Here is a 26,550-nt window from a genome sequence, read left to right as displayed (position 1 = left end):
AACAGTAAATGATGGCAAGCCATAGACATAATCATGAAATTTGAGGATGCCGATGAGAAGACCTAAACACTCCTTCTCAATCTGCGCATATCTGGTCTCAGTGGGTGTCATTGCCCGTGACGCGTATGCTACTGGTACCCAGGATGACGTGTCGTCTCTTTGAAGCAACACCGCCCCAATGCCATCCTGACTGGCATCTGTGGATATCTTGGTCTCTCGGTCTGGGTCAAAGAATGCAAGGACGGGTGCAGTGGTGAGCTTGGCTTTCAGCTCCAGCCACTCTGTTCTGTGCTCCGCCTTCCACTCAAAGGCGGTTAGTTTTTCACCAGGTTGCGTAGGGCCGTGGTGTGTGTGGCCAAATTCGGGATGAATTTGCCAAGGAAATTGACCATTCCCAGGAAGCGCAGTACTGCCTTCTTTTCCTCGGGGACTTTCATTGCCTCGATGGCTTTAATTTTGTCACGGCGCACACTGTGTTGTGAAATCTGATCGCCCATGAACTTCAGCGTGGATGTCCCAAAACAGCACTTGGACCTGTTTAGCTTGAGGCCATGTTCATGTACGCGCGGAATACTTTCTTGAGTCGTGACACATGTTCCTCTGGGGTTGTGGACCAGATTATGATATTGTCAATATAGACACAAACCCCTTCTATTCCCTCCATCATCTGTTCCATGATGCGAAGGAAAATATCTGATGCCGAGATGATGCCAAATGACATTCGGTTGTAGCAGAATCTGCCAAAAGGCGTGTTGAAGGTGCAGAGCCTCCTGCTGGATTCTTCAAGTTGGATTTGCCAAAATCCTTGGGATGCGTCCAATTTTGTGAAGAAGCGCGCGTGTGCCATCTCACTCGTGATTTTTTCCCTCTTCGGGATGGGATAATGTTTCCGCATAATGTTTTTGTTTAGATTCTTGGGGTCAATGCAGATGCGTAGGTACCCCCAAGGCTTCTTTACGCACACCATCGAGCTGACCCAGTCGGTTGGTTGAGTGACCTTGGCGATGATGCCTTTTTGTTGTAGACTTGTGAGCTCTACCTTCAGGTGCTCTCTTAGTGGAGCAGGGACACATCGTGGTGCGTGGACCACTGGCTTGGCATCAGGCCGCAGTAGAATCTTGAACTCGTACGGCAGCGTGCCCATCCCGCTAAATACATCTGGGTACTGGGTTAGGATGTCGTTGATGCTGGCCTGAAGGTCCGAATGGGATGGCGTCGTGGTGTAGATCCTTTGAATAAGGTTCAGTTGCTTGCAGGTGTGCGCACTTGGCAGGGGCGCCCTGTCTGGTTTAACAATTTCAAAGCGTAAACTTCCTTGTGTGTGTCGGCTGGACACCTGCAGATGGCAGGACCCCAGTGCATTGATTACGTTTCCATTGTAGTCCAGGAGTTTGCAGGCAGTTGGAAGGATTGTGGGGGGCTCCTTGATTCTCTTGAAGTCCACCTGCGAAATCAGGTTGGCGGAGGCACCTGTGGCCAGTTTGAACTGGGTGGGGCAGTGGTTGACCTTCATCACTGCATGCCGTTCGTCCTCGGAATCCACGGTCAGGATTGATTGGACTCGCGATGTGTCCGGTGTGGCGTATTCGCACTTCGTAATAATGCCCACTCGGTAAGTGTTGTCCAGGTATTCATCATCTGGATCCGTCGCACTGCCTCGATCAGAGTCATGCATTCGGTGTTACACACTTCTGATGCGCAGCTGTTGGAATTGGGAGCGCTGGCTCCTGACTGGTGGTGCAGATCTGCACAGGGCTGCATCGTGGTTTGGTTTCCCAAAGTTTAAACAGCATTTGCCTCTTGCAGGGCAGTTTTGTTTAAAATGGGCAGTGCCGCAGTTCGCACACGTCATGACGTCGGCGTCATGACGCTCAGTGCGTCGTTGCACATGCGCCGTGCGGTTCTCGGATGCCTGCACTGGCGCAGTGCGGTTTTCGGCCGTTTCGTGTTCCCGATCGCATTGCGCATGCGTCGGGCCCCAGGAAGAACGCGCAAAATGGCCGCATTCGTCAATGTGGAGGCGCTGCATCCGGGAGATGGTCTGAACACTCTCCACCTCGTGGGAGTGTTTTGTACTGTGAATAGCGATTTTCCGAGTGCTCATGCACAGTACACGTTACAATCGTGACTGGCAGGGTCATGTGCTTGATTTTCAACAATTGCTCTCGCAGAGAATCAGAGTGGACTCCAAAATCAATTTAGTCTCTGATCATGGAGTCAGTGATATCATCGAAGTTGTAGGATTGCGCTAGCAGTCTAAGGTTAGTTAGATAGGAGTTGAAGGATTCTGAAATTAAACAATGTAATTGGTTGCTAAGTTTTATACAGCTTTATCAATCAAATACATGATCACCGACTGTGGATTTATATTCCAAGTGTGAAAAGAACTGTCGGGACTTCACAAGATTTTATATTGTTGCAGCTGACACTATAAATTAAATGAAGTATTATCATCTAAACAAATACTTCATGCTTTGTCGAATTTTACTTAATTAGCATGATTCACAGCTTTTAACCTGATTCACATGGTCTCTCAATGTATATTCACTCTGAGTTGGAAAGTCTCTGGTAGGATTAGGGTTAAAGTTAGGGGTCGGGTAAGTGTTAGTGGTTTATTGTTAATCCAGAGACCAGGTAGCACAGATACTTTATTATTTTTTCAATGATATGTTGAAATATTTGACCAAAGAACAAGGAACAAAGAAAAGTGCAGCACAGGAACAGGCCCATTGGCCCTCCAAGCTTGCGGCAACCATGCAGCCTGTCTAAACTAAAACCTTCTACACTTCCAGGGTCCATATCCCTCTATTCCCATCCTATTCATGTATTTGTCAAGATGCACCTTAAACATCATTAACGTCCCTGCTTCTACCACCTCCTCCGGCAGTGTGTTCCAGGCACCCAGTACCCTCTGTGTACAAAACTTACCTCGTACATTTCTTCTGAATCTTGCCCCTCGCACCTTAAACCTGTGCCCCTAATAATTGACCCCTCTACACTGGGAACAATTAAGGGGATTGTAAGTTTGCAGGCGACACAAAGGTTGGTGGAATTGTGGATAGCGATGAGGACTGTCAGCGGAAACAGCAGGATTTAGATCGTTTAAGGGGCATCTTGACAAATACATGAATAGGGTGGGAATAGAGGGATACTGACCCAGGAAGTGTAGAAGATTTTAGTTTAGATGGGCAGCAGGTCGGCACGGGCTTGGAGGGCCGAAGGGCCTGTTCCTGTGCTATACTTTTCTTTGTTCTTTGTTCATAGATTATCATAGAATTTACAGTGCAGAAGGAGGCCATTCGGCCCATCGAGTCTGCACCGGCTCTTGGAAAGAGCGCCCTACCCAAGGTCAACACCGCCACCCTATCCCCATAACCCAGTAACCCCACCCAACACTAAGGGCAATTTTGGACACTAAGGGCAATTTATCATGGCCAATCCACCTAACCTGCACATCTTTGGACTGTGGGAGGAAACCGGAGCACCCGGAGGAAACCCACGCACACACGGGGAGGACGTGCAGACTCCGCACAGACAGTGACCCAAGCCGGAATCGAACCCGGGACCCTGGAGCTGTGAAGCAATTGTGCTATCCACAAGGCCACCGTGCTGCCCGTTCAACCTTTGTGTCGTCTGCAAACTTACTAATCAGACCAGTCACATTTTCCTCCAAATCATTTATATATACTACGAACACCAAAGGTCCCAGCACTGATCCCTGTGACCACTAGTCACAGCCCTCCAATCAGAAAAGCACCCTCCCATTGCTACTCTCTGCCTTCTATGACCTAGCCAGTTCTGTATCCACCTTGCCAGCTCACCCCTGATCCCGTGTGACTTCACCTTTTGTACTAGTCTGCCATGAGGGACCTTGTCAGAGGCCTTACTGAAGTCCATATAGACAACATCCACTGCCCTACCTGCATCAATCATCTTAGTGACCTCCTCGAAAAACTCTATCAAGTTAGTGAGACACGACCTCCCCTTCACAAAACCATGCTGCCTCTCACTAATACGTCCATTTGCTTCCAAATGGGAGTAGATCCTGTCTCGAAGAATTCTCTCCAGTAATTTCCCTACCACTGACGTATTCCCTGGATTATCCTTGCTACCCTTCTTAAACAAAGGAACAACATTGGTTTTTAAACTATCCACCTCCCCCTCAAGAAGCTTTGTTTCTGGTGACAAAGATTAAAACAGCAAATATAGAAACCTGCCTCTGAACTGATTCTAGTGGAAGTGACAGTGATGGGATGACGACCTTGGACACTCCTGTCCCAGAGACACTGGGTTCCCAGATGTGGCGAAGGAGTGATTTGTCAGTGATTTACCCAGATTGTTAGTCTTACTTCGGTGGTAGGCAAAGTAATGGAAAGGGTACTGAAGGATAGGATTTCTGAGCATCTGGAAAGACACTGCTTGATTAGGGATAGTCAGCACGGATTTGTGAGGGGTAGGTCTTGCCTTACAAATCTTATTGAATTCTTTGAGGAGGTGACCAAGCATGTGGATGAAGGTAAAGCAGTGGATGTAGTGTACATGGATTTTAGTAAGGCATTTGATAAAGTTCCCCATGGTAGGCTTCTGCACAAAGTAAGGAGGCATGGGATAGTGGGAAATTTGGCCAGTTGGATAACGAACTGGCTAACCGATAGAAGTCAGAGAGTGGTGGTGGATGGCAAATATTCAGCCTGGATCCCAGTTACCAGTGGTGTACCGCAGGGATCAGTTCTGGGTCCTCTGCTGTTTGTGATTTTCATTAATGACTTGGATGAGGGAGTTGAAGGGTGGGTCAGTAAATTTGCAGACGATACGAAGATTGGTGGAGTTGTGGATAGTAAGGAGGGCTGTTGTCGGCTGCAAAGAGACATAGATAGGATGCAGAGCTGGGCTGAGAAGTGGCAGATGGAGTTTAACCCTGAAAAGTGTGAGGTTGTCCATTTTGGAAGGACAAATATGAATGCGGAATACAGGGTTAACGGTAGAGTTCTTGGCATTGTGGAGGAGCAGAGAGACCTTGGGGTCTATGTTCATACATCTTTGAAAGTTGCCACTCAAGTGGATAGAGCTGTGAAGAAGGCCTATGGTGTGCTCGCATTCATTAACAGAGGGATTGAATTTAAGAGCCATGAGGTAATGATGCAGCTGTACAAAACCTTGGTAAGGCCACATTTGGAGTACTGTGTACAGTTCTGGTCGCCTCATTTTAGGAAGGATGTGGAAGCTCTGGAAAAGGTGCAAAGAAGATTTACCAGGATGTTGCCTGGAATGGAGAGTAGGTCTTACGAGGAAAGGTTGAGGGTGCTAGGCCTTTTCTCATTAGAGCGGAGAAGGATGAGGGGCGACTTGATAGAGGTTTATAAGATGATCAGGGGAATAGATAGAGTAGACAGTCAGAGACTTTTTCCCCAGGTGGAACACACCATTACAAGGGGACATAAATTTAAGGTGAAAGGTGGAAGATATAGGAGGGATATCAGAGGTAGGTTCTTTACCCAGAGAGTAGTGGGGGCATGGAATGCACTGCCTGTGGAAGTAGTTGAGTCGGAAACATTAGGGACCTTCAAGCAGCTGTTGGATAGGTACATGGATTACGGGAAAATGATATAGTGTAGATTTATTTGTTCTTAAGGGCAGCACGGTAGCATTGTGGATAGCACAATTGCTTCACAGATCCATGGTCCCAGGTTCGATTCCAGCTTGGGTCATTGTCTGTGCGGAGTCTGCACGTCCTCCCCGTGTCTGCGTGGGTTTCCTCCGGGTGCTCCGGTTTCCTCCCACAGTCCAAAGATGTGCGGGTTAGGTGAATTGGCCAATGATAAATTGCCCTTAATGTCCAAATTGCCCTTGGTGGTGGGTGGAGGTGTTGAGTTTGGGTAGGGTGCTCTTTCCAAGAGCTGGTGCAGACTCAAGGGGCCGAATGGCCTCCTTCTGCACTGTAAATTCAATGATAATCTATGATTAATCTAGGACAAAGGTTCGGCACAACATCGTGGGCCGAAGGGCCTGTTCTGTGCTGTATTTTCTATGTTCTATGTTTTTATAAGCGTTTACAGGAATGTTACCTGAATGCAGTTCCCCAGGGTGCGGATACAGTCAGATTCTGTAAGTTTGCTGACGTGAAGCTTGTTTGATTTCTCCATGTTTTTCACCCACTTGTTAGCCTGACCCTGAGGGTCGATCATGAGTGGCCAACGCTGGGCCGAGGTCACAATGATGGCGTTATCCACTGAGAATCTGAGTGGACAGGAGAATTCTGTAAGATATTTGAGTCATTTACTTCTCACGTTCCTGCCAATCCAACCCAACCTAACCCAACCCAAACCACTTCAACCCAACCCAATTCAACCCAAACCAATCCTACCCAAACCACTCCAACCCAGACCAATCCAACTCAAACCAATCCAACTCAAACCACTCCAACCCAAACCAATCCAACCCAAACCAATCTAACGCAAACCAATCCAACCAACACAACCCAAACCAATCCAACCCAAACCAATCCAATCCAACCCAAACCACTCCAAAACAAACCAACCCAACCCAAACCAATTCAACTCAAACCAATCCAATCCAACCCAAACCACTCCAAACCAAACCAACCCAACCCAAACCAATTCAACTCAAACCAATCCATTCCAACCCAAACCAATCCAACTCATACCAATTCAACGCAAACCAATCCAACCCAAACCAATCCAACCCAAACCAATCCAACCCAAACAAATCCAGCCCAAACTGATCCAATCCAACCCAAACCACTCTGACCCAAACCAATCCAATCCAACCCTAACCAATCCAACTCAAACCAATTCAACCCAAACCAATCCAACCCAAACCAATCCAACCCAAACCAATCCAACCCAAACCAATCCAACCCAAACCACTCCAACCCAAAACACTCCAACCCAAACCAATCCAACCCAAACCAATCCAACCCAAACCACTCCAACCCAAAACACTCCAACCCAAACCAATCCAACCCAAACCAATCCAACCCAAACCACTCCAACCCAAACTAATCCAACCCAAACCAATCCAATCCAGACCAATCCAACCCAAACCAATCCAACCCAATCCAAACCAACTCAAACCACTCCAACCCAAACTAATCCACCCCAAACCAATCCAATCCAGACCAATCCAAACCAAACCAATCCAGCCCAAACCAATCCAACCTAAACCAATCCAATCCAAACCAATCCAGCCCAAACCAATACATCCCAAACCAATCCAACTCAAACCACTCCAACCCAAACTAATCCAACCCAAACCAATCCAATCCAGACCAATCCAAACCAATCCAACCCAAACCAATCCAACCCAAACCAATCCAATCCAAACCAACCCAAACCAATCCAACCCAAACCAATCCACCCCAAACCAATCCAACCCAAACCAATACAACCCAAACCAATACAACCCAAACCAATCCAACCCAAACCAATCCAACCCAGTCCAACTCAAACCAATCCAATCCAGACCAATCGAAACCAAACCAATCCAACCCAAACCAATACAACCCAAACCAATACAACCCAAACCAATCCAACCCGAACCAATCCAACCCAGTCCAACTCAAACCAATCCAATCCAAACTAATACAACCCAAACCAATCCAATCCAGACCAATCCAACCCAAACCAATCCACCCCAAACCAATCCAACCCAAACCAATTCAACTCAAACCAATCCAATCCAAACCAACTCAAACCACTCCAACCCAAACTAATCCAACCCAAACCAATCCAATCCAGACCAATCAAAACCAAACCAATCCAACCCAAACCAATACAACCCAAACCAATACAACCCAAACCAATCCAACCCAAACCAATCCAACCCAGTCCAACTCAAACCAATCCAATCCAAACTAATACAACCCAAACCAATCCAATCCAGACCAATCCAAACCAAACCAATCCAACCCAAACCAATACAACCCAAACCAATACAACCCAAACCAATACAACCCAAACCAATCCAACTCAAACCAATACAACCCAAACCAATCCAACCCAAACCAATACAATCCAAACCAATACAACCCAAACCAATACAACCCAAACCAATCCAATTCAAACCAACCCAAACCAATCCAACTCAAACCAATCCAATCCAGACCAATCCAAACCAAACCAATCCAACCCAAACCAATCCAACCCAAACCAATACAACCCAAACCAATACAACCCAAACCAATCCAACCCAAACCAATACAACCCAAACCAATACAACCCAAACCAATCCAACCCAAACCAATACAACCCAAACCAATACAACCCAAACCAATCCAATCCAAACCAACCCAAACCAATCCAACCCAAACCAATCCAACCCAAACCAATCCAAACCAATCCACCCCAAACCAATCCAACCCAGTCCAACTCAAACCAATCCAACCCGAAACAATCCAACCCAAACCAATTCAACTCAAACCAATCCAAACCACTCCAACTCAATACAATTCAACCCGAACCAATCCAACCCAAACCAATCCAACCCAAAACAATCCAACCCAAAACAATCCAACTCAAACCAATCCAACCCAAACCAATCCAATCCAAACCAATCCAAACCAATCCAACCCAAACCAATCCAACCCAAAACAATCCAACTCAAACCAATCCAACCCAAACCAACCCAAACCAATCCAATCCAAACCAATACAACCCAAACCAATACAACCCAAACCAATCCAATCCAAACCAACCCAAACCAATCCAACCCAAACCAATCCAATCCAGACCAATCCAAACCAAACCAATCCAACCCAAACCAATCCAACCCAAACCAATACAACCCAAACCAATAAAACCCAAACCAATCCAACCCAAACCAATACAACCCAAACCAATACAACCCAAACCAATCCAATCCAAACCAACCCAAACCAATCCAACCCAAACCAATCCAACCCAAACCAATCCAAACCAATCCACCCCAAGCCAATCCAACCCAGTCCAACTCAAACCAATCCAACCCGAAACAATCCAACCCAAACCAATTCAACTCAAACCAATCCAAACCACTCCAACTCAATACAATTCAACCCGAACCAATCCAACCCAAACCAATCCAACCCAAAACAATCCAACCCAAAACAATCCAACTCAAACCAATCCAACCCAAACCAATCCAATCCAAACCAATCCAAACCAATCCAACCCAAACCAATCCAACCCAAAACAATCCAACTCAAACCAATCCAACCCAAACCAACCCAAACCAATCCAATCCAAACCAATCCAACCCAAACCAATCCAATCCAAACCAATCCAAACCAATCCAACCCAAACCAATCCAACCCAAAACAATCCAACTCAAATCAATCCAACCCAAACCAACCTAAACCAATCCAATCCAAACCAATCCAACCCAAACCAATCCAACCCAAACCAATCCAACCCAAAACAACCCAACCCAATTCAACACAATCCAACCCATTTGGAAAGAAATGCTTACGTGTCTCGTGGGAGACCATGCAATTGCCACTCCATGATGTTCACAGGGTCCCCCAATGTATTCAACAGGGAGAAAACACTGGAGACCGGGATCTGTCTCTGCATGCACATACTCAACCATTCTCCCAGCACATTCTGCAAAAGAGAAACAATTCCAACCCAACAGATGAAATCTTTGCAGACTGCAGTTTCTGTATCTGATAACCCTAAAATGGCAAAACCCATTGTGTCATATGCACACTAAGAGAGGATTTCTTTGGAGATAATAGGTGCCTCGGCCGGGGGCTATCTACTCAGGAAGGCCCATCGGTATTACATGCCAACCAAGCAGTTGTGAGGTTAGCAGCGGTCCTTCCCCAGGATCCAGGACCCCTCGGACAGAAGTCCCACTTCACCATGGCCGCATCTTCCTCCCCAGAACAAAGGGAGGTGTATCCTGTCTTCAAATATCAGCTGACCTTTCAAAAGCAGCAATCGACCAATGGAAGTTGAGGACTGAGAATATTTATTTTGCAAACAGTTGTGCTCATGTTACATAACATAATCATCTGCTGGTGCTAATCTGTTGTGGTACCCAATTATTCTGGAAAGGGATGCTGAGTGACATTTCCCTTACACCTGTCCCTATGTTATGGAATTACACAGGGATGGCAGACAGGGGCGGCATGGTGGCACAGTGGTTAGCACTGCTGCCTACGGCACTGAGGACGCAGGTTCGACCCTGGCCCCGGGTCACTGTCTGTGTGGAGTTTGCACATTCTTCCCGTGTCTGTATTGGGTTTCACCTCCACAACCCAAAGATGTGCAGAATAGGGATTGGCCACGCTAAATTACCCCTGAACTGGAAAAATATAATTGGGCACAATAAATGTATTAAATAAAAAAGGGATGGCAAACAGTTGTGTGTCCCAACATCCATTTTGGTCAGATAGATAGGATGTACCAAAAGTTCGGAAAGATGCTTCATTCTTGCTCCTGGAAGGATTGGATTAGGTTGAATAGGGTTGGATTAGGGTGGGTTTGATTGGGTTGGAAGGGGTTGGGTTGGATTGGTTGGGCTTGACTGGATTGGGTTGGATTAGGTTGGATTGGGTTGGGTTGGATTGGGGTGTTTTGAGTTGGTTTAGATTGCATTGGGTTGGATTAAGTTGGATTGGATTAGGTTGGATTGGATTAGGTTTGGTCAGATAAACAGAAACAGAATGGACCAAAGTTAATAAAGGCGCTTTATTCCTGCTTCTGGAAGGATTGGATTGTTTTGTGTTGGATCGGGCTGGATTGGTCGGGCTGAATTGTGTTGGGTTGGTTGGATTGGGTTGGGTTGGATTGGGATGGGGATTGGATTGGATTGGGTTGGGTTGGGTAGGATTGGGATGGGGATTGGATTGGATGGATTGCGTTGAGTCGGAGTGGGTTGCACTGGGTTGGGTTTGATTAGGTTGGATTGCAAGGGATTAGATTGGATTGGGTTGAGTTGGATTGGGTTAGATTGGTTTGTGTTGGATTGGATTAGATTGACTTGCATTGGATTAGATCGGGTTGGATTGAATTAGGCTGGATTGGGTTGGATTGGCTTGGACTGGGTTGTGTTGGAATGGATTGGCTTGGATTAGGCTGGGTTGGGTCGAGTTGATAGTGTGAGTATTAAAGCAGAAATTATATTTCACTAATATAGTAGGATGTAGAAACCAAGTATTATTCCTTCTCTTTTTATCGAATTAGATTAAACATTTCTGGTGTAATTAAAAATCCTGCCAGCATGCCTCACCTGTCGGAACTCAGATGTGAAGGGACCAAGATAGGCCACCACACTGGCACTTAATAATACATCCCCAATAATGTTCTGGTACGTAGCTTCCAGATGTTCTGAAATATTCGTCCACCGTTCTTTCTCACCTCCCAGGCCATTGATAAGCTTCTCAGCACGTTGCAGCTTCAACCTGACAACAGATAGCGCCTTGTGAGGAGGGACAGAGTGAAACAGGCAAAACCTCAAAATAATCCGAGAGAGACAACAAGATGTTGATCCAGTGCATTCTGCATTTATTCATTTGACCCTGTGTTTCTGACTGCAGTACCCCAAACCCTTTTCCAGCCCTGAACCCCACCGTGCCCCCTTCCACCCCAATATGACAAACATGGACCCCTCCATTATTAGGATCTTGTACATTTGCTTGTTGTAGGTTTCCATAGATTGTGTCATTATGGCATTTTATTTGCATGTGCATTGGGGTGATGTGGTTGGTGTTACGAGTAGGGATCCAGATTTTGAAAAAAGGTAGCGAAGAGCTGTTATTTATCAGATATTATTCTCCATGCAGGAGATTCACCAACCCCTGGATATCAGTGGAAAGGCACAGCAAGTCTCTGAGCTAGTGTTAATACTCTTCTGAGCATGGAGGCACAGTGCTTAAATCCCACTCCTAACAGTCCTACTGGGTGAATCTTAGAGCTCCAACTCCAGGTCAATATTCAGAATCAGAGTACAGAAGAGGCCCTTTGGCCCATCAGGTCTGCACTGACATGTGAAAACACCTGACCTACCTATTCCCATTTACCAGCACTTGGCCCATAGCCCTGACTATTATGACGTGCGTGCTCATCCATGTACCTTTTACAGGATGTGAGGTAAACGCCTCTACCACCCTCCCAGCAGTACATTCCAGACCGTCACCATCCTCTGGCTAAAGTTTTTTCCTTACATCCCCTTAAACCTCCTGCGCCTCCCCTTGAACTTGTGCCCCCTCGTGACTGACCTTCCAACTAAGGGAATAGCTGCTCCCTGTCCATGTCCCTCATAACCTTATACATCTCGATCAGGCCGCCCCTCAGTCTTCTCTGCTTCAAGGAAAACAACCCAAGCTTATCCATCCTCCCTTCAAAAACTTAAATATTCCATTCCAGACAATATCTTGGGGAATGGCCTTTATACCCCCTCCAGTGCAATCCCTCCTATAATGTGGTGACCAGAACTGCACACAGTACTCCTGCTGTGGCCTCATCAAAGTTCTATACAACTCACACATGACTTCCCTGCTTTTGTAATCTATGCCTCAATTGATAAAGGCAAGTGTCCCATGTGCCTTTTTCACCACCCTATTAACCTGTCCTTCCGCCTTCAGACATCTATGGGCAAACACGTCAAGGTCCCTTTGTCCCTCCGAACTTCCTAGTGTCATACCGTTCTTTGAATACTTCCTTGTCAAATTATTCCTTCCAAAGTATATAACCTCACATTTTTCAGGGTTAAATTCCATCTGCCACTTACCTGCTCATTTGACCATCCCGTCTATATCTTCCTGTAACACGAGGCACTCAACCTCACTGTTAACCATCTGGCCAATCTTTGTGTAATCTGCAAACTTACTGATCCTACCCCCCACATAGTAATCTATGTTGTTTATAGAAATTACGAATAAAAGGGGAGCCATCACATAGCCCACTGGCTTCCAGTCACTAAAGCAGCCGTCCGTCATCACCCTCTGTCTCCTACAACTAAGCAAATTTTGAATCTATCTTATCAAATAACCCTGTATCCCATGTGCATTGCCATCTTTATAAGTCTTCTATTTGTCAAAAGCTTTACAGAAATCCATATCTACTGTATCCACTGCACTATTCTCATCTACACACCTGGTCACCTGATCCAGCAGAGGGCAGTAGAGCGGAGTTGCTGATTGGCTGTTGCGGGGAAAATTTGCATCAGTGCATTGCGGTCACTGCATCCAGTCAGTATACCTAAGCAAGACACCCTAGGTGTTCAAGTCAAGGCAAGTATCCAGCCGAGGGCAGTAGAGCGGAGCTTCTGATTGGCTGTTGCAGGGAAAATTTGCATCAGTGCGTTGCGGTCACCGTATCTTGAAGGTGGTTTGTAGAGGAGCTGTTGTCAAGTGACAGTTAAACCCGAAACACTTCTTCAGTGTTTCCCTCCCTACCTCCTCCTCTAACCAAAAAAAAAGACAATCACTGTAAGGATCCCAGATCAATAAAGATCAAGGGGGAGACTCGAGGGCAGGTAGAAGTAGAAAGAAGTTGAACCGTGACGTCACAGCCTGCAGTGAAAGAGCACGAGCAGTGCGGCAGGGACTCATTGAAAGAGCGCGAGGAGAGCGGTGAAGATTCAGTGAAACAGCGCGAGGAGAGCGGCGGGGACACAGGATGAAAGAGCGTGAGGAGAGTGGCGGGGACACAGTGAAAGAGCGCGAGGAGAGCGGCGGGGACACAGTTGCCAGAGAAGCGGCCTTCAGATTTTCGGCAGGAGCAGTGGCCAGGGGTCTGGCGGGAAGTTACGTTTTCCTCTTTAAAAACTTACCTTGAAGAGTGACATCACAGCAAAACAGTGACCAGATTGGCTGGTAAGGAAAGTGCTCCAATTAGCAGCAGCTGGGAGAAATTTAACTCTTCGTGTGTTGGTAAGTATTGTGATTGGGAAGTAAAATCTTTATTCCTTTCACTTATTCATTATTTGATATTATATTTGTAATCAGATAAAGTAAAGTGTAAAAATGGCAGGAGATCCCAGACCCGTGTTATGCTCCTCGTGCTCAATGTGGGAGTTCAGGGCCGCGACCGATGCCCCGGACTCCTTCATGTGCGGGAAGTGTGTCCAGCTGCAACACCTGTTAGACCGCATGACGGCTCTGGAGCTGCGGATGGACACACTTTGGAGCATCCGCGATGCTGAGGAGGTCGTGGATAGCACATTCAGTGAGTTGGTCACACCGCAAATTAGGATTGGTGAGGGAGACAAGGAATGGGTGACCAAAAGGCAGAGAAAGAGCAGGAAGGCAGTGCAGGTGTCCCCTGCGGTCATCTCCCTCCAAAACAGGTATACCGTTTTGGATACTGTTGGGGGAAGATGACTCACCAGGGGAAGGCAGTAGTAGCCAGGCTCATGGCACCGTGGCTGGCTCTGCTGCACAGAAGGGCAGGAAAAAGACTGGCAGGGCTATAGTCATAGGGGATTCAATCGTAAGGGGACAGACGTTTCTGTGGTCGAAAACGAGAATCCCGAATGGTCTGTTGCCTCCCGGGTGCACGGGTCAGGGATGTCTCAGATCGGCTGCAGGACATACTGAAGGGGGAGGGTGAGCAGCCAGTTGTCGTGGTGCATATAGGCACCAACAATATAGGTAAAAAACGGGATGATGTCCTACAATCAGAATTTGAGGAGTTAGGAGATAAGTTAAAAAGTAGGACCTCAAAGGTAGCAATCTCAGGATTGCTACCAGTGCCACAAGGCAGTCAGAGTAGAAATTCAAGAATAGTCAGAATGAATACGTGGCTTGAGACATGGTGCAGGAGGGAGGGGTTCAGATTTTTGGGACATTGGAACCGGTTCTGGTGGCGGTGGGACCATTACAAATCAGATGGTCTACACCTGGGCAGGACTGGAACCAATGTCCTAGGGGGTGCTTTTGCTAACGCTGTTGGGGAGGTTTTAAACTAATGTGGCAGGGGGATGGGAACCGGGGGCGAGATTCTCCGATGCCCCGCCGGGTCGGAGAATCGCCGGGGGCTGGCGTGAATCCCGCCCCCGCCGGTTGCCGAATTCTCCGCCACCGGATATTCGGCGGGGGCGGGAATCATGCTGCGCCGGTTGGCGGACCCCCACCCCCCACGATTCTCCGGCCCGGATGGGCCGATGTCCCGCTGCTAGGATGCCTGTCCCGCCGGCGTGGATTAAGCCACCTCTCTTACCGGTGGGACAAGGCGACGCGGGCAGGCTCCGGGGTCCTGGGGGGGGCGCGGGGCGATCTGGACACGGGGGGTGCCCCCACGGTGGCCTGGCGCGCGATCGGGGCCTACCGATCCGCGGGCGGGCCTGTGCCGTGGGGGCACTCTTTCCCTTCCGCCTCCTCCACGGTCTCCACCATGGCGGAGGCGGAAGAGACTCCCTCCACAGCGCATGCGCGGGGATGCCGTGAGCGGCCGCTAACGCTCCCGCGCATGCGCCGCCCGGCAATGTCATTTCCGTGCCATCTGGCGGGGCACCAAAGGCCTTTTCCGCCAGCTGGCAGGGCGGAAATCAGTCCGGCGCGGGCCTAGCCCCTCAAGGTAAGGGCTGGGCCCCCCAAAATGCAGAGGATTCCGCACCTTTGGGGCGGCGTGATGCCCGACTGATTTGCGCCGTTTTTGGCGCCGGTCGGCGGACATGGCGCCGATACCGGAAAACTTCTCCCCAGATTAGGAAGTTAGAGGTCAGTAAAGAGGCAGCAACTAAAGCCAGTAAGGTACTAGATAATAAACTCAGTGTGACTAAGGGGAAGAATAGACAGGGAAGAGATGATGAACGCAAAGGGACAGGTGGTCTGAGGTGCATTTGTTTCAATGCGAGAAGTGTAGCAGGTAAGGCAGATGAACTTGGGGCTTGGATTAGTATCTGGGAATATGATGTTATTGGTATTACTGAGACTTGGTTGAGGGAAGGGCAAAACTGGCAACTAAATATCCCAGGGTATAGATGCTTCAGGAGGGATAGAGAGGGAGGTAAAAGGGGTGGAGGAGTTGGAATACTGGTCAGAGATGATATCACAGTTGTGATTAAGGAGGGCATGATGGAGGATTCGAGCACTGAGGCAATATGGGTAGAGCTAAGATATAGGAAGGGTGCAGTAACATTGTTGGGACTTTACTACGGGCCTCCCAAAAGCGAGTGTGAAGTAGAGGAACAAATATGAATACAGATTATAGAAAAATGTAGGAGCAATAGGGTGGTCGTGATAGGAGATTTTAACTTCCCCAACATTGAATGGGACTCATGTAATGTTGGAGGCGTAGATGGAGCAGAATTTGTAAGGAGCATCCAGGAGAGTTTTTTAGGACAGTTTGTAAATATTCCAACTCGGGAAGAGGCCATACTGGACCTGGTATTGGGGAATGATCCCGGCCAGGTGGTTGAAGTTTCAGTCGGTGATTACTTTGGGAATAGCGATCACAATTCCGTAAGTTTTAGAATACTCATGGACAAAGACGAGAGTGGTCCTAAAGGAAGAGTGCTATATTGGGGAAAGGCCAAGTATAACAAAATTCGGCAGGAGCTCGTGAATGTGGATTGGGAGCAGCTGTTTAAGGGTAAGTAAATCCACATTTGAAATGTGGGGGTCTTTTAAGGAAAGGTTGATTCGAGTGGATGACAGATGTCCCTGTGAAAATAGGGAGAGAAATGGCAAGATTCGGGAACCATGGATGACGGGAGGAATTGTGAGACTAGCTAAGATGAAAAAGGAAGCATACATAAGATCTAGGTGACTTAAAACTGATGAAGCTTTGGAGGAATATCAGGAAAGTAGGACAAATCTCAAACGCGCAATAAAGAGGGCTAAAAGGGGTCATGAAATATCTTTGGCGAACAGGGTTCAGGAAAATCCCAAAGCCTTTTATTCGTATATAAGGAGCAAGAGGGTAACTAGAGACAGGATTGGCCTACTCAAAGACAAAAGAGGGAATTTATGCGTGGAGTCAGAGGAAATGGGTGAGATTCTTAATGAGTTCTTTGCTTCGGTATTCACCAAGGAGAGAGACATGACGGATAGCGAGGCTCGGAATGGATGTTTAAATACTCTAGGCCAAGTCGGCATAAGGAAGGGGGTGGTATTCTAAAAGGAATTAAGGTGGACAAGTCCCCAGGTCCAGATGGGATCTATCCCAGGTTACTGAGCGAAGCGAGGGACAAAATAGCTGGGGCCTTAACAGATATCTTTGCAGCATCCTTGAGCACGGGTGAGGTCCCGGAGGACTGGAGAATTGCTAATATTGTCCCTTTGTTTAAGAAGGGTAGCAGGGATAATCCAGGGAATTATAGATTTGTGAGCTTGACGTCAGAGGTAGAAAGGAGCCCCCTGGGATTGGCTTCTGCAGCATACGGATGCTGTGGAATCATTAAAACAGGCACTCATAGCAGCCCCCGCACTACAAGTTCCAGACCCGCTTTCACCCTACGCGCTAGAGGTAGCAAGCACAGACCTCACCCTTTCGGCCGTGCTCCTTCAGGAACGGCACGAACAGTTAAGGCCCGTGGCTTATGCCTGCAGACTTTTAGATGCTGTGGAACAGGGATTTTCAGCCTGTGAAAGGCACCTGCTCGCAGTATTCTGGACAGTACAGTATTTTTCGTACATTACCGGACTCAACTCCATCACCATCCTCACAGAACACACCCCCACCCAACTTTTACTGGACGGACGACTCAAGGACGGTACATTTAGTCAGATAAGAGCAGCCAGATGGACCCTTCTTTTGCAGGGACAGGACATCACTGTTAAAAGGACAAAGACCCACACTTTTTTAGCCGACAACTTACAGTACCCCGGAACCCCCCATGAATGTGAAATCATCTTTCCAAACCACAACACAGGCCCCTTTATTGCTAAAACACCCCCCAGAAAGATAGGCAGTTCAACCCAGAGCCCCAAGCACACAGACACGTGCGAACCCATAAAGATATATGTGGATGGATCTTCCACAATATTAGAATGGAAGCGCATAACAGGATGCGGTATCTATGTCGAGGACGCGCAGGGACGCGCCCTAGAAGAAATAGCAATAAAACTTCCAGGACAGCAGAACTTGTGGCCATCGCATACATATTGGAACACCCAGATTCCTTCCCCAGCCCAGCAGATGTATACTCGGACAGCCTCTATGTCTGCAACAACCTTACAGAATTCCTACCCCTGTGGAAAGCAAGAGGATTTGTTTCCGCAGACGGAAAACCCCTCCCTTCAGCCCCATTGCTCCGTCACATCTTAGAGAGAGCATAGAACAGGACTTTTGGTATAGTCAAAGTTCGAAGTCACCATCGTTCCTCCCCCCCTGGAAATGTAAAGGCCGACGCACTGGCAAAAGCAGGTTCCAGGCATGGATATTTTTGGACACCCCCCGAAAGTGCACCAGTGAATGCAGTTCAGGTCTCGCAGACTAAGACTGAGGATCTAGTGCAGGTCCAGAAGCAAGATAGAGATTTTGAGAGCAATCTCAAGGAGATTTTGAAAGGAAACTATCCAGCCCCCTATGATAGGTTTAGAAATGCACTGACCACACATGACGGTGTGATGTTAAAAGACACCCTTTATGTGGTTCATGAACAGGACAGGAATCAACTGATTTGTTTATTCCATGACAGTCATGGACATCAGGGAATCAATCCCACAAAGCCCACCTCGGGCAGCTCTGCCTGTGGCCGAGATTAAAAGACGATGGAAATCACTACATTGCGAATTGTCTTATCTGCGCCCAGAATAATCCGGACAGATACGCCAAAAAGGCCCAATTCAGCCACACCCGACCCGTTAATGGCCCCTGGACTAACCTCCAGATTGATTTTATAGGACCATTGTCCCCTTGTAGGAATGGTTATAAATATGTACTCGTGGTGATAGACACGTTTACCAAATGGGTGGAAGCATTCCCATCCAGAACTAACACGGCAAAGACCACAGCCAAGATTTTAACCCACCACATCGTTACGAGATGGGGACTCCCCCGTAGCATTGAATCCGACCAAGGCTCCCATTTTACGGGACAGGTCATGAAGAACGTCCTCACGATATTTGGCATTACCCAAAAATTCCACATTGCATACCATCCCCAGTCAAGTGGTATCGTGGAGTGCATGAATCGGACCCTAAAAGCTACCCTCCGAAAAATGGTCCAGCAAAATAACACCATTTGGGACTCAGTCCTCCCTTTTGCACTGATGTTTTTGCGAAATATAGTTTCAACATCTACAGGTTACACCCCACACACTCTCATGACCGGACACCCCATGAAAGGCACAGAATTTTTATTAGGTTTAGATTTGACCAGCCACGAAGTGACGGCCCTCACACACGAGAAAGCAATAGAACAATTGGTGGCGAATGTTAAAACAGCTCAGCTAGCAGCCGCAGTGAAATTGGGCACAAGAAAGAAACATTGTTTCGATAAGGCAGTGCATGCAACTGAGTTCAGTGGAGGACAGCAAGTCATGCTCTCCGTATACAACCCCAGCACATTCCTGTCACCAAAGTACTCGGGTCCGTACTCCATTGCGGACAAAGTAAGCCCTTCCGTCTACAAAATAAAGTACCCCAATGGAAAGACTGCGTGGTTCCATATCAACCAGCTGAAGGCATATGGAACACAGTCTAACCATTCACACCACGTCATGCTCGACGCAGCACACCACACCCCGCCCACAGCCAACGTAACCCTACCATCCCCCAACACGTCCAGCCCAGCCACGGACTCAAACTAGACTCCACCCCCGAAATATACACTCTGCCCCGGGAACGCCCACAGACTGCAGCAACAGCGATAGCGACTGTGACTCGGACAATAGCCACAGCACACCTCCCTACTATCCCCATGCAACAGGACCGACACCCAGCGAATCTGAGCACGATTCAAGTGATCCCTTCACGATCACTTTCCTAAACAAACCCCATCACCGACCACCGACCTACAATGACGACCCCGATTCCGTCCCCACAGAACTAGACACCACCTTTTGGCACCGAGATAATTCGTACAAACTCGTCCGGAATGACGAGTGCGATCCCAAATCACACCATGCAGCCCTATCAGCCCTGATACACTCGAGAGTTTGGCATCCGGGAGAAGATGACGACCTTGAGTCTGACTCCCAAAACGATAACCCCTTTGCGACCCTGTTCGCAACCGATATCTGAGGTGTCCAGATGATGTTTTAAAAGGAACCGCTTGGGAGAAAACGGTGTCCTTTTTGATGGAACCTGCAGCATGTTTTATGTTGTTTGTAGTGTTTTGTTAAATGTTTATGTTCGACCATAATTTTTTTTTTCCACAGCCCCACGACACCAACCTTCGGTCGCCCACGGGCAGTCAGAGAAACTAGTTTGGCCAGACGCTAGTTCAGCGGAACTAGTTTGTCCACAGAGACTTAGTTAATGTCCCAGACGCCAGTTCAGAGGAACTCGTCTGTCGACGGAAACACAGACCCCCGTTCATAACTGCTCTTCTGGTTCGAGGAAGGAACCAATACGGCAACCCCCCACGATGACTACATTTCTTGCCCGTTCTTGTCGGTTGCTCAGGCAGTGGAGAAACGGCATTGGGACCCGCCCTGCCTGGGCACCCCCCCTCTGGTCAGCTACACTCGGGTAGGGCACACATGGCATTGGTCGCCGTCCTACCCGGGGACTCCACCCAAATCTTACCCATCGTGGCCCATACGCACCTCATTTCGGCAAAGCTTTGTTCAAAAAGTTTTGTTTTGTTTCAAGTAACCCTTAGGTTGCCAACCCGCTGCTATTTACATCCTCACACATTTGGATGGTAAACCGCACAGTCTGCGAGACGGCTCGCACTGTTTCAGTATTTGTAAGTGTGTCTTGTCCTGAAATTCGGTTTTTGAAAAAAAAATGAGGGAGTCACACATAGTGACCAATTATAAAGGGAGTAATTGACACTAAAGGACAGACAGGCTATCGTACGAGATATTAACACAAGGTAGTAACAGACACTATGCTTGATCACACAGAACTCCAGAAGCTCCAGGACCGGAAAAGAGAAGAGAAGTGAAAGAAGAAGAAGGACATCCTCCGTGTGGCTCATCGTTATACTGGACATTTGGTTGCGCGCGAACGTGAACCCCCTGACCTCACCTCCCCCAGCCGTTAATGATTCACTTCCCCACAGTACCCAGAGCCCAGTCACAAGCGACACCACACCATCTTGGTGTGACAGGTTTATAACCTGGTACTCCCTGTCCTACGTGATAGAATCCCTCTTGGTATTGGCGATACTCTGCTGCATCGTGCAGACTATTCGTCTGAGAAAATGGAGAAGGAGAGCATAACACGCTCGCACCCCGGTATATAGAATAAGATCCCCTATTTTCGGATACGACCAGACCCCCAACCCCCATGATCTATAATAAAGAGCATTCATTTGCGTTTTGTTGTAAATAAAGAAATGTTCATGAGCAATTGTACAATCCTGAGCTTGACTGCCAAGCCAGGAAAATGTGTATAAAACTGCTATGATTTTGTTTGTATGGTTTAGGAAGTTAGTGTGATGAAATATTTGAGTGAGTGTAGTTTATTAAGGATAGTTAGAGGTTCCCATTTTCTTGTTTTGTAATGCATGTCCCTGTTTGACATAGCGCCCCTCAGAATGTCAGTTAAAAATTTTGTGCATAGTTATGGTCAGTGTAGAGGCCATTGAAAAGTGCTCGCCGGGTCAGGGAATGGAAAGCAACGCAGTTATGTGATCCTTCACACTTCGCGTTAGGATCACAAGGAGGGATTGTAGCCACCTGAGTTGGCCAAGTCCCGATTTAAAATGGCGAACGGCAAAGGCTGAAGGGAAATTCAGCCAACACAGACAGAAACCAGCAGGTGCAAGTTTACTGTGTATTAAACTCTGCAAAAGCCCAGACAGCATCGATACTAGCAGCCATCTGCATAATAATGTAGCAACGATCTACATACTAATAAGCAATCCCCGGGAACAATAGCAACATTTGGGACAAACAAAACTAAGCCAGAGTCCCCGGCGCCAGCAGGAGCCAACCCAAAAGAGGTTAACAGCCACCTCAAGACCGCCCATCGATCAGGGAACCACTCCAATATTGGAGAAATCGAACCAAGCGATTGGAACGAAGTCCAATCACCTAGAACCAGGTACAGGGTCCGCCCCGAAAGGCGACAAGCCCCTGGGGACTATAAAGTTAAGCCCCCAAGTTCAAATCGTTCTTCTTGACCGGGTCACCCAGCAACGCGAACCAACATTGACCGTGACCGGTTCAACTGCCGCCGAGAGATCGTAAGTCTTAAGTCAACGCTCGGTACGAGATAGGTGCTCCTAGCTATCAGTCCGGACCAACTTCGAATCCCGCAGACTCAGAACCCGAACGAAAGGCCATTTGTTCCCCTGACCTGGTGGGCCAGTCCGAAGTTAAGTACAGGCCTGTTAGTCGTAGAAGTAGCTTAGACGTAGAATTTGTGCATGAGTAGCGATTACTGCGTATAATAAATGTGCTTTGATTTAAATCTTACTAATCGGTGTATTGAGTTATTGGTCATTACTCGAACTTGAACCTCGTGGCGGTATCTTAAAGATACATGGCGACTCGAGAGCAAAGGTTATAAAACAGAGCCAAGTGAACCAACCAAAAGTTAGCAACAATCTCTACCACGCTTCTTGAAAAGTTGAACCTGGCACCTTCCTTATGGCCAGAGAAAAAATAAAATTTGAGTCAGAGGCCCTGTAATTTTCTCCCTCTTCTGCCACAGCAGCCTGGGATACAACTCACCTGGACCTGGATATTTATCCACTTTTAAGCCTGCCAACATGAATGAAATGAAATGAAAATGAAAATCGCTTATTGTCACAAGTAGGCTTCAATGAAGTTACTGTGAAAAGCCCCTAGTCGCCACATTCGGGCGCCTGTTCGGGGAGGCTGGTACGGGTATGTTGTTCCCCTCTTGGCAGGGTGTAGAAGCCAGGTATTTCGAATACAACTAGTATAGGTAAAAGATAGCTGTTTAAGCATAAATATTAAGCCCCAGTTTTAAATACCCATTTATACAGCATAATTCACTTTTACTGAGGTCTGTTGTTCTGGCAAATGCATATTTTCAAAGTCAGTGTGATATTAAAACAGCACAGTTGCAAGACAATTTGACACTGCTTGTGCTAATTGTCAAGGACAAGGACTGAATGCCATAGCAACATGAAGGCACCATTGTTCACAATGCAGATAACAGCGAAGTCAGCAGAAGACCAGTTTTTGTTGGTCAGAATATCACATTTCATAACATGAAGACATGAAACAATTAAAAGCTGATGTTGCACATTGAAGATGGACGGCTTGCCATCAAATCAAATGTGTTTGAGTCTAACCCAAACCAATTAGGATTATATTGGGGTGTGATTAGATGACTTAAGACAGATATGAAAGTGTATAACTGAAAAGTTTCCGCCCGCCATTTTAGTCTTTGTGTTGTGTTGTGTCTTTGTGTTGTCTTTCTGTTAGTTTGTTAGTCTGTGTCAGTGATGTAGTGTACTTTTGACTTTGAGTTTGAGTTTAGCTGAAGATTAGCTCTCTCTCTTCATGTTTCATTTCCAGACTTTGACCTTTTAAAAGTTACTTTCGAGCTGTCTGCCTAAGCAAAGAAAGATAATGTCTGTAATTCTCGGAAAGCTTTGAATTGTCTACGAATTGCCTTTTAAATGACTTTCAAATTGTAATCCAGCAACTACAAATAAAACAATTCTTATTGGCACCTGAGAAGTTTTAACTGCAAATTTCTGCTGAGTCCCAGTATTCACAAAGTGCTACTGGTAACCGAATAGTGGAAATAATATAAATTCCTTCAACTTTACACAGTCGAATAATACAAGGAATCCAACAACTTGGCATAGTCCAGAAATATTACAAATCTTACAACTTGTCGTATTGCGCCAGGACTTTGATTCATCAACTAAGCTTCCCCCAACTTGGCGTAGTTCGGCAGGTTAAGATCCTATCAATTAAAGATTCTAACACAGGGCAAATGGAATTTAGGCACCAGCATGTGAAATCTGTGTGAATGTTTGAAACCTCTGCGATCGTGTCACTATTATGGTGTATTGTAAGTTATCAGTCTTCACAAATAAAACTCATGGGGCCCCATGTGCTGTTTAAAAAGAAAAGACAATGCCGTCCGTATGCATGCCCCCTCAGGCAGATCCGGCAGTGCACAGACCCGGCGCCCAACATGGCAGATTGCCACCTCTTGACATCAGCGGGCTATCCCAGTACTGCCTCCTCCTGACGTCAGCGGGCTATCCCAGGACTGTCTCCTCCTGACGTCAGGGGACTATCCCAGTGCCACCTCCTCCTGATGTCAGCAGGCTGTCCCAGTACCGTCTCCTCCTGATGTCAGGCGTGTTGTCCCAGGACCAAATATTTTTTTAAATAGCAGTCTTTGCACCAGAAGTGGTGAGAGAGAGCAGGTTAAGCACCCGGCACCCATACTGATGTCACACGATCCGTGCTTTGGCCGCAAAATTCTGGAGGAGAGATTCTTCCATTTTTAGTTACCAGAAAGCAAGCAACAGGAGTGTGTGAAGAACTGAAGATGGATCAGTTTGTAATAAGGAAGAGAGGGCCAGGGACACAAAGAGGCCAGGATCTCAAAACTGAATCTGCTGGAGTGAGCTTCTCAGGAGACGACATGGCAGGACAAAACAGTGCTGGTGTGAGGTCCAGGGCCTCTGATGAACAACCCATTAAGAAGCTGAAATCAGAAACAAAGCAGTATAAAGATGATTTCTTGAGGTATGGCGTTATTAATTGTGTCAAGGCAAATCAGGATGCAAAGCCCATGGGTGTTATGTGCAGGGAAATACTGGCAAATGACAGATTGAACCCACAAAGCTTCAAATGAAATGAAAAAGGCTTATTGTCACAAGTAGGCTTCAAATGAAGTTACTGTGAAAAGCCCCTAGTCGCCACATTCCGGAGCCTGTTCAGGGAGGCTGATACGGGAATTGAACCGTGCTGCTCGCCTGCCTTGGTCTGCTTAAAGCTAAGAATGGCGAGTTTGAGGAGAAACCTCAGAGTAGGGCCAGTCAAGGACAGTCGTGGGAAGTTGTGCTTGGAGTTCGAGGAGATAGGAGAGGTGCTAAATGAATATTTTTTGTCAGTATTTACACAGGAAAAAGACAACGTTGTCGAGGAGAATACTGAGATTCAGGCTACTAGTCTAGAAGGGCTTGAGGTTCATAAGGAGGAGGTGTTAGCAATTCTGGAAAGTGTGAAAATAGATAAGTCCCCTGGGCCAGATGGGATTTATCCTAGGATTCTCTGGGAAGCTAGGGAGGAGATTGCTGAGCCTTTGGCTTTGATCTTTAAGCCATTTTTGTCAACAGGAATAGTGCCAGGAAGACTGGAGGATAGCAAATGTTGTCTCCTTGTTCAAGAAGGCGAGTAGAGACAACCACGGTAACTATAGACCAGTGAGCTTTACTTCTGTTGTGGGAAAAATCTTGGAAAGGTTTATAAGAGATAGGATGTATAATCATCTGGAAAGGAATAATTTGATTAGAGATAGTCAACACGGTTTTGTGAAGGGTAGGTCGTGCCTCACAAACCTTATTTGAGAAGGTGACCAAACAGGTGGATGAGGGTAAAGCAGTTGATGGGGTGTATATGGATTTCAGTAAAGCATTTGATAAGGTTCCCCACGGTAGGCTACTGCTGAAAATAAGGAGGCAAGGGATTCAGGGTGATTTAGCAGTTTGGATCAGAAATCGGCTAGCTGGAAGAAGACAAAGGGTGGCGGTTGATGGGAAATGTTCAGACTGGAGTCCAGTTATTCGTGGTGTACCACAAGGATCTGTTTTGGGGCCACTGCTGTTTGTCATTTTTATAAATGACCTGGAGGAGTGCGTAGAAGGATGGGTGAGTAAATTTGCAGATGACACTAAAGTCGGTGGAGTTGTGGACTGTGCAGAAGGATGTTACAAGTTACAGAGAGACATAGATAAGCTGCAGCGCTGGGCTGAGAGGTGGCAAATGGAGTTTAATGCAGAAAAGTGTGAGGCGATTCATTTTGGAAGGAATAACAGGAAGACAGAGTACTGGGCTAATGGTAAGATTCTTGGCAGTGTGGATGGACAGAGAGATCTCGGTGTCCATGTACATAGATCCCTGAAAGTTGCCAGCCAGGTTGAGAGGGGTGTTAATAAGGCATACGGTGTGTTAGCTTTTATTGGTAGAGGGATTGAGTTTCGGAGCCATGAGGTCATGTTGCAGCTGTACAAAACTCTGATGCGGCCGCATTTGGAGTATTGCGTGCAATTCTGGTCGCTGCATTATAGGAAGGATGTGGAAGGGTGCAGAGGTGATTTACCAGAATGTTGCCTGGTATGGAGGGCAGATCTTATGAGGAAAGGCTGAGGGACTTCAGGCTGTTTTTGTTAGAGAGAAGAAGGTTAAGAGGTGACTGAATTGAGGCATACAAGAACACAGAACATAGAACATAGAACGATACAGCGCAGTACAGGCCCTTCGGCCCACGATGTTGCACCAAAACAAAAGCCATCTAACCTGCACTATGCCATTATCATCCATATG

The 26,550-nt window shown here is 47.1% G+C and overlaps 1 protein-coding gene across 1 annotated transcript in view; it reads right to left on the bottom strand.

Annotated features, from left to right (window-relative positions):
- Positions 1-26,550, bottom strand: part of LOC140388180 (dynein axonemal heavy chain 3-like) — a 1,528,048-nt gene that overhangs the window by 326,374 nt on the left and 1,175,124 nt on the right. The window contains exons 59-61 of the mRNA XM_072471941.1: positions 11,233-11,404; positions 9,466-9,599; positions 6,066-6,237 (exon numbers count right to left, since the gene is read on the bottom strand). Coding sequence (XP_072328042.1) covers positions 6,066-6,237; positions 9,466-9,599; positions 11,233-11,404 — 478 coding nt within the window. The remainder of the gene's footprint in view (positions 1-6,065; positions 6,238-9,465; positions 9,600-11,232; positions 11,405-26,550) is intronic.

This window comes from Scyliorhinus torazame, chromosome 13, assembly GCF_047496885.1.
Source record: "Scyliorhinus torazame isolate Kashiwa2021f chromosome 13, sScyTor2.1, whole genome shotgun sequence".
NCBI lineage: Eukaryota > Metazoa > Chordata > Chondrichthyes > Carcharhiniformes > Scyliorhinidae > Scyliorhinus > Scyliorhinus torazame.
This window is presented reverse-complemented; position numbering and strand designations above follow the sequence as displayed.